General features: G+C 39.9%; 1 protein-coding gene across 2 annotated transcripts; it reads left to right on the top strand.

The window, feature by feature from the left end:
• Positions 1-4,732: 4,732 nt before the first annotated feature.
• prmt1 (protein arginine methyltransferase 1) lies at positions 4,733-11,544 on the top strand. Of its 2 annotated transcripts, none has more exons than XM_058049085.2 (10): positions 4,733-4,877; positions 6,127-6,222; positions 6,319-6,474; positions 6,558-6,621; positions 6,702-6,844; positions 7,025-7,112; positions 8,267-8,382; positions 8,488-8,638; positions 9,419-9,540; positions 10,481-11,544. In XM_058049085.2, exons 1-10 carry the CDS (start codon positions 4,851-4,853, stop codon positions 10,562-10,564), a joined length of 1,047 nt encoding a protein of 348 aa, XP_057905068.1. In that variant the 5' UTR covers positions 4,733-4,850; the 3' UTR covers positions 10,565-11,544. The 2 variants fall into 2 exon arrangements, with proteins under 2 accessions (XP_057905068.1, XP_057905071.1); XM_058049088.2 differs by having other exon boundaries at positions 4,745-4,877; positions 6,136-6,222.
• The last annotated feature ends 1,416 nt before the right edge of the window (positions 11,545-12,960 follow it).

The raw sequence follows: 12,960 nt of genomic DNA on the forward strand, positions 1-12,960 counted from the left end.
GTGAAGTAGGTGCAGACACATATATTAAAAAAGAATGAAAAATACAAAATATACAAAATAAACAGTATATGTACACAGTCTGTTTTTTGTTTGTTATTCTGGAAGTGCAGTCTGATTGTTTTTCCTAAAAGTCCAAACTGGGCGTTAATTTAACACATATATTGAAAGTGTCAAAGTGGCAGGATGAAGCAGAGGTGGGGTGTGCAGAGTGTCAGGTGGGGTTCCAGACCTTGTTGATGAGGCTGACAGCAAACGGGAAGAAACTGTATACTGTATACATACTATACTGTATGTATAGCTCGGTGCATAAAGATGAACATCACAAAAATAACTGCAACAAAACAGAGCAAAAGTTCATTCATTGATTTTGTCACTACAGTAAAAAGGCTTTTATACATACAGTAATACAGTGTTTTTCAACCTTTTTTGAGCCACGGCACGTTTTTTACATTGGAAAAATCTTGTGGCACACCACTAACCAAAAATGTTACAAAATGTCACCCCGACCTCACACGTGCATCAATAAGTCTATCAGAGGAACAAGGTAGGTGTTGCCACACGGACCAATATTACATTGCTCTGCCAGTCTTTACACCACAGACACTCGACAGTAGCCACGTTTTTACATGACGACTTTTTCTCTTTCCGAATGACCTTTCGGGAAACAATGGTATCCATAGAAAGGAATATTCCAATCTCTTGTCTACATGCACCGTGAAAATCAACCAGAATAGTCAATAGGGCATGCCCAGTAAAACGTAAACATCAATATCACGTGATACCGGCTTCCCCAAGTTTTTCTTTCACTTGTTGGAATAACTCCGTATTGCCAGTTTTTCGTCTGTCCAGTCTTGAAATTTAGTTTGAATCAAAAACAAACTTTGCTTAGTCCAGTGCCGATTGCTGGCCTCCATTTTTTAAAGTGAAGAACGTCTGGATCTGCGTGTTACGTCATATCTGAGCATGCGCTGAAAGAACGCACCCGGGATAAATTTAAACAGGAAAAGATCAAATTCAATCTTGCTAATATTTTATAATTAAACTCAGGACATGTTTTATATAGATATATATTTTCTTTTGTAATAAAACTGCACTTGTGAATGGCGTATAGAAGGGTTTAGATTCTGTTTCACAGATGGCGTTAATGCACACGAAAGCTGCTTGCCAACCGCCAATAAACAACAGAAGAAGAAAAACACTACGAAGAAGAAGGCACCCTGACAACTTTCCGTTTGAGCGGGTACAAGATACCTCAATCGGATTGGTTAAAGGAATATTCCATCCCTGTTCAATTCTTTCCGTTTGAGCAAATAAACCAAATGCAATTGGAATATTTGGGTTCATGTATACTATTGACATAATGGCTATTGACATAATATTTGCAAATGATGATTAATAAATGTTAATTATAAAAAGTGATATTGGATAATTCCTCACGGCACACCTGACGGTTTCTCAAGGTACACTAGTGTGCCGTGGCACAGTGGTTGAAAATCACTGCAGTAATAGATACGTATATATATATATATACATTAAAGTCTCGTTATATCGATATTCTCGGGAGTCTGAAAAAATACCGATATAACCGGACTATCCATATATCCGATCCTGCGCCGAACTGCATTTAAAGTGGGCAATAATGCACTCGACATTGTTCTATAGTATAGAACAATGTCGAGCAGCTTAAATCAATCTTTGCTTAAGGATTTCAATACCAAAAAAGAACACGGCGAACGGCTGCTTCCAGTCAACTTTATTTTTCACACTTCCACCACCAGAGCACACACACCGATTCCCGCACTTCCTGGTTCACAGGTCATGCTCAACCCGCCCCACATAGCTGGCCAAACACATGCCTGTATAGAATCTATACACACGAGAGAAACCACGAACGCCAGCATGTACATATGAAAAACAGTGATTATTGCAAGCGATAAAAAGATATCTGAATACAACACAATTAAATATATGTATTTGTACGCTTGTGTCTTCATTGGAATAGGTGTGTATGCTATGTCAGTTGGTTCTTCTGTTGCAGGCATGTGTTTGGCCAGCTATGTGGGGGTTGAGCATGACCTGTGAACCAGGAAGTGCGGGAATCGGTGTGTGTGCTGCACTCTGGTGGTGGAAGTGTGAAAAATAAAGTTGACTGGAAGCAGCCGTTCGCCGTGTTCTTTTTTGGTATTGAAATCCTTAAGCAAAGATTGATTTAAGCTGCTTTTGTATCGATATAAGCAGACCAAATTGACTGGTGGGAGATGAAAAGGGCATCGTAGTTACCGGATTATCATAATAACCGGGTATCGTACTAACGGAACTAATTATATCATAAAAGACTAGAAATTTGCCGGGAAATGAAAATAGTATCGTAATAAGTAGTAATTCGTTATAACCGATATCAATATAATGAGACTTTACTGTATATATACATATATATATAGTATATACATATACATATATATATATACAGTGCATCCGGAAAGTATTCACAGCGCTTCACTTTTTCTACATTTTGTCATGTTACAGCCTCATTCCAAATTGTATTAAATTAATCTCTTACCTTAAAATTCTACACAAAATACTCCATTATGACAATGTGAAAAAGTTTTTTTTTTACTTTTTTTGAATTTATTAAAAGTAGAAAACAAAAAAATCACATTTACATAAGTATTCACAGCCTTTGCCATGAAGCTCAAAATTGAGCTCAGGTGCATCTTTTTCCACTGATCATCCTTGAGATCTTTCTACAGCTTAATTGGAGTCCACCTGCAGTAAATTCAGTTGATTGGACATGATTTGGAAATATAATAACTGTCTATATAAGGTCCCACAGTTGACTGTGCATGTCAGAGCACAAACACCAAGCATGAAGTCAAAAGAACTGTCTGTAGACCTGCGAGACAGGATTGTCTTGAGGCACAAATCTGGGGAAGGATACAGAAAAATTTCTGCTGCTTTGAAGGTCCCAATGAGCACAGTGGCCTCCATTATTCGTAAATGGAAGACGTTTGGAACCACCAGGACTCTTCCTAGAGCTGGCCGGCCTTCTAAACTGAGCAATCGGGGAAGAAGGGCCTTAGTCAGGGAGGTGACCAAGGCCCCGATGGTCACTCTGTCAGAGCTCCAGCGTTCCTCTGTGGAGAGAGGAGAGCCTTCCAGAAGGACAACCATCTCTGCAGCAATCCACCAATCAGGCCTGTATGGTAGAGTGGCCAGACGAAAGCCACTCCTTAGTAAAAGGAACATGGCAGCCCATATGGAATTTGCCAAAAAGCACCTGAATGACTCTCAGACCATGAGAAACAAAATTCTCTGGTCTGATGGCTTTCGTCTGGCCACTCTACCATACATTATATTTCCAAATCATGTCCAATCAGCTGAATTTACTGCAGGTGGACTCCAATTAAGCTGTAGAAAGATCTCAAGGATGATCAGTGGAAAAAAGATGCACCTGAGCTCAATTTTGAGCTTCATGGCAAAGGCTGTGAATACTTATGTAAATGTGATTTTTTTGTTTTCTATTTTTAATAAATTCAAAACATGTCAAAAAAAACCTTTTTTCACATTGTCATAATGGAGTATTTTGTGTAGAATTTTGAGGTAAGAGATTAATTTAATACAATATGGAATGAGGCTGTAACATGACAAAATGTAGAAAAAGTGAAGCGCTGTGAATACTTTCCGGATGCACTGTATATATATATATATATGTATATACGTATATATATATATATATATATATATATATATATATATACAGTAAAGTCTCGTTATATTGATATCGGTTATAATGAATTACTGCTTATTACGATACTATTTTCATTTCCCGGCAAATTTCTAGTCTTTTATGATATAATTAGTTCCGTTAGTACGATACACGGTTATTATGATAATCCGGTAACTACGATGCCCTTTTAATCTCCCGCCAGCCAATTTGGTCTGCTTATATCGATACAAAAGCAGCTTAAATCAATCTTTGCTTAAGGATTTCAATACCAAAAAAAAACACGGCGAACGGCTGCTGTGAATACTTTCCGGATGCACTGTATATATATATACACACACACATATATATATATACACATGTATGTGTATACGTTGCGTGGGTGCTGGAGACTATCCCAGCTGTCTTCGGGCGAGAGGCGGGGTACACCCTGGACTGGTCGCCAGCAAATTACAGGGCACATATAGACAAACAACCATTCACATTTACATTCAATGTGGACAATTTGGAGTCGCCAATTAAACTAGCATGTTTTTGGAATATGGGAGCGAGCCAGAGTACCCGGAGAAAACCCACGCATGGACGGGGAGAACATGCAAAGATGGCCGTGGGTCAATTCAGCATTCAAAATTTTAATATATGTATTTTTTCTTTGAAAATAGGCAGTTTTTACTATTAAAATATGGAGAATTGGTTCATATTGAATACAAAACGTGTACAAATTATCAGTGACCCCTGAGAGATGGAGAAGGTTTAGGATTTACTATGTCTTGTATCTTCCTACTCCTTTTCGGACATGTTGAATTGTGTAAATGTAAACATGGGATGTACTTCACTTTAACCATGTTCAAAATAAACCAAAACCATTCGTGATTTCATTAAAATGCTTAAAGCGAGTTGCATACCAACAATAGAAAAGCACACAAGGTGATCCTTGTCGTCTACACCCATTCATGACCTTCTGCCGTTAATTTTTCCAACTGTAGGGGGCGATCGCGTAACACACATACGTTGTGACAGTCCTACTCAAGATGCAAGGTACGAAGAAGAGCGGAATTAGACTTTCTTTGGCGGCGCAGGGAAGCTGAACTCTGTTGGAGCTCGCGCAGTAAGGAGACGGATCGAAATGGCGGCCCCAGCAGAGAGGATGGAGGTATGGTTATTAGTATCATTAAAACCGAAAATATTACTATATACGCATTATGTAGGGTTTTAAAAATTATTTAAAGCCATATCTTACTCGGCGCAAATAGTCGTTTTTATTGTCGCGCTTGGGTGTTTTGTGACCACATTACGCATCAACTGATTCATCCATTTTAGCTCGGCTTCAAACCAAAATGTTCGACAAATATAAGCTTTCGTAGTGATATTTGACCCGCCTTATAGTCAAATTCCTTGATGAGAATGGGGCATTATTTCAACTAAACCCGCTTTTGCGTTTGGTAGCTTCATTCAAGACCGCGTGGGAACCAGCATGTTAGCTTATTAGCTAGTTAGCGTCAGTCATGTATGTTGAGTCATTCTTCTGCGTACGATGTTATAAAATGCGGTACTTTGTGGCTCAAGTATGTCATGCAACGTGTTTTATTTTTTTAGGATTGCGTGTAATATTTGGTAGCCTTTTTTAATCCAGTAACGTTCATTGATGACTAAATTAACCGCACTGACCCCATTGTAGCAGTTTACCGAACTATAAATGCGCTGTCCCTAAAATAAAGACACGTTAATGAGATGGCTGTTCCTATTTTTTTACCTTATAACGCGCCGTTTTAGTCGATATCTGTGGTCATAACCAAGAGAAGGCCAAGAACACATCGCAGTACTTTTACCATGTGCGCCATCCTTTGTTAACGCTATACATTGCATACCGTATGTAACTATGTATTTGTAACATATCTCAACATTGATATTGCGATTAAACAAACTTATCACATGTATGGATGATAAGATTGATCGTACGTCGCATTTTATTCGAACCATCCATATACCACTGAGATGAAGGTGTTTGATGTACAGTGGATTCCCACTGTTAACATTATTGGTGGGAAGAGCGAAAAGCCCTTTCTCCCTTTTTGAGAACCGATGAAACTTACCTATGTTCTACCGCTGATTACAAAAGAACAGAAAATGTGGAACATGTTTTCCTGACAAAATCAGTCTAATCATTCTTTTGGTTTTCACCATGCCAATATGGACCAAGAAATTTAAACTGAGTAGCTCATTTTTAATAATTTTTTATACTAGATCGGCGATAATACAGCTGAATGTTCTCCAAGTATATTAAACATTAACTAATAATGGCATAAAATATGTGTAAATACAGCCTTTTAACAATCTACCACTACACAATTTGAAATGGTTTGTGGTTGAGGTGGATTGTAATTGTGCATCTTTTTGTTGAGGTTTCTCAGGGAGAGAGCTCAGCAAAGCCTGCTGCTGAAGACATGACATCAAAGGATTATTACTTTGACTCATATGCTCACTTTGGCATCCATGAGGTAAAAAATGAAAAACTTCTTTATGTACAAGTGCAGCTGCCCCCTTTTGTCACAGGATATATTAAGCCTTCTGGTATCCCCGTCCCAATGTTGTAGGAGATGCTGAAAGATGAGGTCCGGACTCTGACCTACCGCAACTCAATGTTCCACAACAAGCATCTCTTTAAAGACAAGGTGGTGCTGGATGTGGGCAGTGGGACAGGCATCCTCTGTATGTTTGCTGCTAAGGCTGGAGCCAAGAAAGTTATCGGGGTAAAGTTATCTGACACGACATAATTGCTGGCATCCACGGCACCATAACTTTGGAACACTCTCCTTTGTATATTTCTATATAGATTGAGTGCAGCAGCATCTCGGACTACGCTGTGAAAATAGTGAAGGCCAACAAGCTGGATGATGGTGAGTGAAAGATTAACACCCTAATGTTCCATTGACAATTCCAAAGGGGGAAATTAAATTGTGTGTTTTTAAATCTTCAGTGGTGACCATCATTAAAGGAAAGGTGGAAGAGGTAGACCTTCCTGTGGATGGAGTAGATATTATCATATCCGAGTGGATGGGCTACTGCCTCTTCTACGAGTCCATGCTCAATACAGTCATCTATGCCAGGGACAAATGGCTGGTATGTATGACCCTGTGTCTGAATACTGCTAAATCTGCAGTCCATTGCACTTGTTGGCCTCCCAAATGATTTGTAACTCAGTTAGATTTTTTGTTCATTTCAATTGTATCACTTGATGCTCTGTCACTCCAGCTGACTTACTGTCTCTCTCCCCTTCCTCTTTGTCTACTGCCATAACAGAAGCCAGATGGACTCATTTTCCCAGATAGGGCAACTCTTTACGTGACTGCCATTGAGGACAGGCAGTACAAGGACTACAAAATCCACTGTGAGTAGTTGGGCACCTGTTTCAACTTTGCCGAATGAGTCGTCCATGTTTGTTTTTGTCATTAGTAACAATGGTCAATCACTTTCGTATGAAGTAGTATGTCCAAATGCATGAACATTTAAAAATGAAATACTTTATGAGAATAAGTTGACACCAGTGGGTTGGCCACGGCCACCATTGGGGTGGGGTAGGCGCCAACAGCACAACCCGCTGCTCATTGAGAAGAGCGATGTGCTTTTGTGTCAGTCTCTGTTGGCAATCTCAATTTCTTTTTTGTTTCATTGATTGTTTTTTGTCAAAGTAACATTTGGCACTTTCTCTGAACTCACCAGTTCTAAGTCTAAAAAGTGAAACCTATACATGACGTTTCCACTGCTTAATAAGTCCATCACAGAAGATGAACTGCAAGTGTCCTTTAACATGGATATGCACGTCTCTGCCTTTACACTGCCTAAATCACAAGAGACATCTCATCTTTTGATACCCTGAAAAAATATCAAATTTGTCGTTAAGTTAAAGGGCATTCCAGGTCTGATTACTCACCAACTATAGCGACAATGTTGCTAAGTTGGCAGCAGTGATCCCTCCTGCTGCATCTTGTCTGACATACCTGCTGTGTAGGATTTGTGGTAAGCTGTGATCCCAGTCCCATTATAATTTCTTTGAGCAAGGGCAATCAGGTATCCAAGTCTACTTGCACCAGACTGTCATAAGTCATTAATGTATCAATATTGGAATAAAACTCCAGTTTATGAAATTACGTTTTGGTAAGCAGGGAAAAACAAGAGGTAAAATGTTTGTCAAAGCAAGCCACCAGACTGTATTTACTTCATTTCTTGAGTAGCCTTTACTTGATAGTTGAAAGAAGTTTGAGATTTGAGTGCTTTGAAGCACCACAATAACAGCCAAAGCAGATGTTATTTAAACACATTGAAATATTACTGAGCACATATTAAGTACTGTAGAAGGCCGTTATCTATTTGACTAGCAGTTAGCTGCCTTGTTGAGAAACCCACACCCCCTTAGTGTTTCACAGCCACAGTTTGGCCTATGATTGAATTACAGAGGAATGTGAAACTATGGAGAGAACAAAGTATGGCAGTAATCAGAATGTGTATGGACTGTCCCATCATGTTTTATTCCTTATGTTACAGGGTGGGAGAATGTGTATGGATTTGACATGTCATGCATCAAGGAGGTGGCAATTAAGGAACCTCTCGTTGATGTGGTGGACCCCAAGCAGCTGGTCACAAGCGCCTGCCTCATCAAGGTGTGTAACGAATAAGTGAAACTATCTGGGAAGGTCTGGTTTGCTGGTAGTGTGGACTCTTGACTGGACATCAGAGTCCAATGACTAGTCTTATGTCTTTGACAGGAGGTGGACATCTACACTGTGAAGCCAGATGATTTGACGTTTACGTCACCCTTCTGCCTGCAAGTGAAGAAGAATGACTACATCCATGCGCTCGTTACCTACTTCAACATTGAGTTCACCCGCTGTCACAAGAGGACCGGCTTTTCCACCAGTAAGTTTGCAGTCACCAAATTCCTTCTTCCTAACCAAATAGTCTGCAGAGGCATATCAGACCAGCTTGGTGAGCAAATTGTTGTGAACACAGTGAAACAAATTTATGAAAACTTCAAACTAAATCAAGAATGTAAGAAGCCGTTGCAGGGGTCCAGCCATCCCATAAGATGGTTGGGGAAATCAAGGAAATACAGCTGGAATAGGTGCAAGTTCTGGAAAATCTAGAAAGCTTTCTGTGCGGGTTATTGTGTAGCTGCGCTATAGGAGTCCACAACTCGATACAAAAGGCCTGTCATGCCATTCTAAGCATCATCGGAAGTATAGTTGTTTTGCCGGAAACATAAGCTAATCAAACGGCAATCTCTTTTACATGTGTCTTTACATAACTATGCCAACAAATGATTAGTAGCCGCTCCAAATGCAGTCATTATTTAAATGTTTTTTATTTTTTTTTTTCAATTTGTGGAGAAAAAAATTTAAAAGCATGCTAAGGTCATGCATGCAAAGTTATTAAACACTTCAAAATGTATTTACTTTTTTTTTTTACTCTATAAAGTAAAAATAAACTTTGTCCAGTCCTATATTTTGTGTAAGATGACATCCCTAATAATGGAAAAATGACGGATGCCTGGAACAGGCCACAGCTACAACCACCCTTTGTCTGTTGGGGGGGGGGGGGTCGCCATCTACACCTCCCATGACAATCCCATCCATACGTCATTTTCTATCACAGGATCGGTTTAGAACAGCCACTTGAATTAAACTTGTCCCCACCCAGGCCCAGAATCCCCCTACACTCACTGGAAGCAGACCGTCTTCTACTTGGACGATTACCTGACTGTCAAGACTGGGGAAGAGATCTTGGGCACCATCAGCATGAAGCCAAACGTCAAAAACAATGTAAGTGTCACCTGCCCAAACGGCCAAGACGATGAAGATTTTTAAGGAAAGCTGATTTGTATTAGCTGATTGTAGCATGTATATTTCAATACATCATCCTTGATGGCGGAAACAGTCCTTTTTTAAAGGTGCTCTCATGATAGATACTGCAAGTAGACCCCCTTTTTTTTTTTTTTTTTTTTACCTCTGCAAAGTGCAAGCACAGCACGGCGATTGTGGGAACTGATTCAATTTTGGGACTGATCTGGATTACTCTCTGAATCATCTTTTTTCAGGGATTCTTTGATATATTTTGCGATTGAACCTTTTTTGGCATTTCTATATATAACACCCCAAACAAAATGGTCAGAGCACTTGTTCAGGCATTCAACCTTCCCGGTACATTGCGCAGGCATGTTAGGTGTTAGCATGCTAACAATTATACTAACATTTTTAGCTTTTGTCAGAGGCAGACACTTATAAACACTCTGTTAACATTCTCTAAGTCATTCAAACTCTTCCATGATGTTTTCATGGTCACAGAATCTAAATATGCAGATAAGTAAATGAAGGACTAATATCCATATAGTAAATGACCATAAGGGGGAACTGGCGCTTAGTGGAGGTCTGTGCTCAGATGAGTTTTTCCCTAGTTATTGTAATCCTCTGGAAGAACAACTTCAGCCTGCATGAAAGCTTTGTCATTGTAGAAGAATGTAAAGAAAATGACTATTCACAAATGGAGGAAAATGTTTCCAAATTCTCTCATCTATTCTACTTTTCTCCTCTGAAAGTCACAAGTAAAAGTGAAAGCACTGTCTAGTTTCTAGTAGAACCTCTAGCTGCACGTAATCTTCCAGAACATAGGTCAACAAATTACTGTCTGGGTAACACAGTATGTCACATGTATATTGTAAGGGTAACTACTAATTTTACTACTTGATGTGGATGTTTTCCGCAGAGAGACCTGGACTTCACTGTCGACATCGACTTCAAGGGTCAACTGTGTGAGGTGTCAAAGACGTCGGAGTACAGGATGCGTTAGAGGCCGTGCCAGCTCCCTATGTATAGTTTGTCTTTAAAGGCCGACTTGGAGTGTTGAAACCGTTAATGCTCCCCTGCAGCAACATTTTAATGTTTTTTTTTGTCAATTTCTTGCTCATAGTAATCATATTTAAGGTTTTTCCAAATTTTGGGGGGGAGTGAGACAGCAGTAGGACTCATTGTGCAGTAGTCAACGTGTTTGTGACCATCTTCATGGGTTCACTTTGTCTTCTTGTTCTTTGCACATGCAAGACCCTTAGACACAAACAACTCCCCATGACATTTCTGCATAGAGTCACATTGTAAACTGCCCTCTTTCTTTGGACTGTGTTAAAGCTGTAGCCGTGTGGGTTGTTGGGTTTTCTTTGTAGAAAGCTGTTGCAGCCCAAGTTGTGTTCAGACTTTAAACTAACTAGTATTAAACCCAAACTCGTAAGCCGCACTCCGAGTTAAGAGGGTCTGTCTTCTGGACAAGCTGACATTTGAGATTTCAACAAATCTTAAGTATGTTGGCCGATGCCATAAGAGCTACCCTGTACTCTGTGTCCCATAATGGTGACAGTAGGCCATGTGAAGTAGGTTCTGTCCTCGTGTGGTGTCAAGCGACCATCGCCATCGCGTCTGTCCTCCCTGATTGTTGCTTTTACCAGGTCAAACTATTTTGAACCAAATGTCAACATCCAAAGTGAATCTTTTAAGTGTTTTCGTAATGCAAGTGTTCACTCCTGGGCCTGAGAGAAGAAAGACTGCCTGGTTCTAGCTGTATTACACAGCTCCATATGTGCCCTTGGAGCTTGTGTTCTCGTACACGTTGGTCACTTCGGGTCTTGAAGCTCTTTGAGTTGATCTGAATTGAAATACAACTGTTGGCACTCGGCAGACATGACTCACCACACTGACTTTCTGTTTTGTGTTTATTTTTCTCTGCTGCTTTTTTATAGAAAAATTAAAACTGTAAATTAAAATTTTTTTTGCATCAGCCATAGTTTTGTATGGTGTTTTCCTGATGGCATTTAATTTAGGTTTCATTAAGGGGAGGTTGTAGATCAATGATTAACCATACGCCCGAGGCCCATACTTGGGCCTCAAGCGCCACCTACAGGGCCGAAAAAAAACTTGAGTTTCGCACCAGTGGGCCGCGAGGGCCGTGGGACTGCTTAGTAGGTTATCAACTGAAGGACACCAGAGCTAGGCTAGCCGCTATGCTACTGTATGTTCAGTAGACGCTGTTATAGTGCAGCTTTCGACCAGACGGTGGCGGTAATGTGTCAGTTTAGCAAGCTCACAGATCGATCCATAACAAGGTCAGAAGACAATTCAACTACTCCTACGAATGGAGTCGGAGACGTTTTTAAAACGAAAAAGACAAATTCCTGACATTTTTCTCCAGATTACAGCACATTTTGGCTTGTTACTTTCACATTCCCAATTGTTTCCTGGAATTCTGCATATTCTGAAAAATAAATCCCATTTCATTCATTTTCTACCGCGTATCCTCACAGGGGTGCTGGAGCCTATTCCAGCTGTCTTTGGGTGAGACTGGTCACCAGCCAATCACAGGGCACATATAAACCATTCACACTCCCATTCATACCCATGGACAATGGAATCACCAATTAACTGAGCATGTTTTTGGAATGTGGATGTAGCTGGAGTTTGACATTGAAATTTTTTAATATTTTTTTCCCCACGCTCAAGCACCACCATAACATTCAGCCTCATAATTTCTCAACACTCCGAAAAGTCACATGTTTCCTGTAATTCAACTTTCTGCCACAAGAATTCCCTATTGAAGTAGACATGTAATTTTTTCCCTTCTACCACATCTTTAGTCCGATTCACTGTAAAATCCTGTACTGTACTGTAGTCCTTCAAGACTCGTGTTACCAGATACAAGAAACTTGCATTTTCAAAAAAGTGCAATTGTTGGAAGAATTGTACATAAAGTTATTCTATTTTGACTATATTCTTATGACCTATTTTCTTATGACCTACAAACATTTCATATCACTCACGTCGCAAAAGTAAGATTAATGCTGTGTCGCTTGCACATTTGGTGTACCTCATGATTAGAGAAAAACAGAATGTTCTTTCAGCAGATAGTTTTTATCACACTCTCGTGATGAGGAAATAGCTGCACGGGTCAGAAGTAGATGTGACCTCAGAGTGTGTGTGTGTGTGTGTGTGTGAGTGTCTCCAGAAGATCACATGCCAAGGAGGAGATACCCACACACTATGGATAACATGTTGTACAAAAGAACCGGTTTCAACTGGAATAGTTAAACCACCCTTCCCCTTAGCAGTTGAAATCTCATGTAACTCAGGCGTTCCTAACTGAATAAAAGGCACGGAGAATGGAGACTGTTTCAGAGTTGGTAGGAGGATTGTAACTGTGCA

Source organism: Doryrhamphus excisus, linkage group LG16 (genome assembly GCF_037039965.1).
Source record: "Doryrhamphus excisus strain RoL-2023G ecotype Guam linkage group LG16, RoL_Dexc_Guam_v1.1, whole genome shotgun sequence".
Classification (NCBI taxonomy): domain Eukaryota; kingdom Metazoa; phylum Chordata; class Actinopteri; order Syngnathiformes; family Syngnathidae; genus Doryrhamphus; species Doryrhamphus excisus.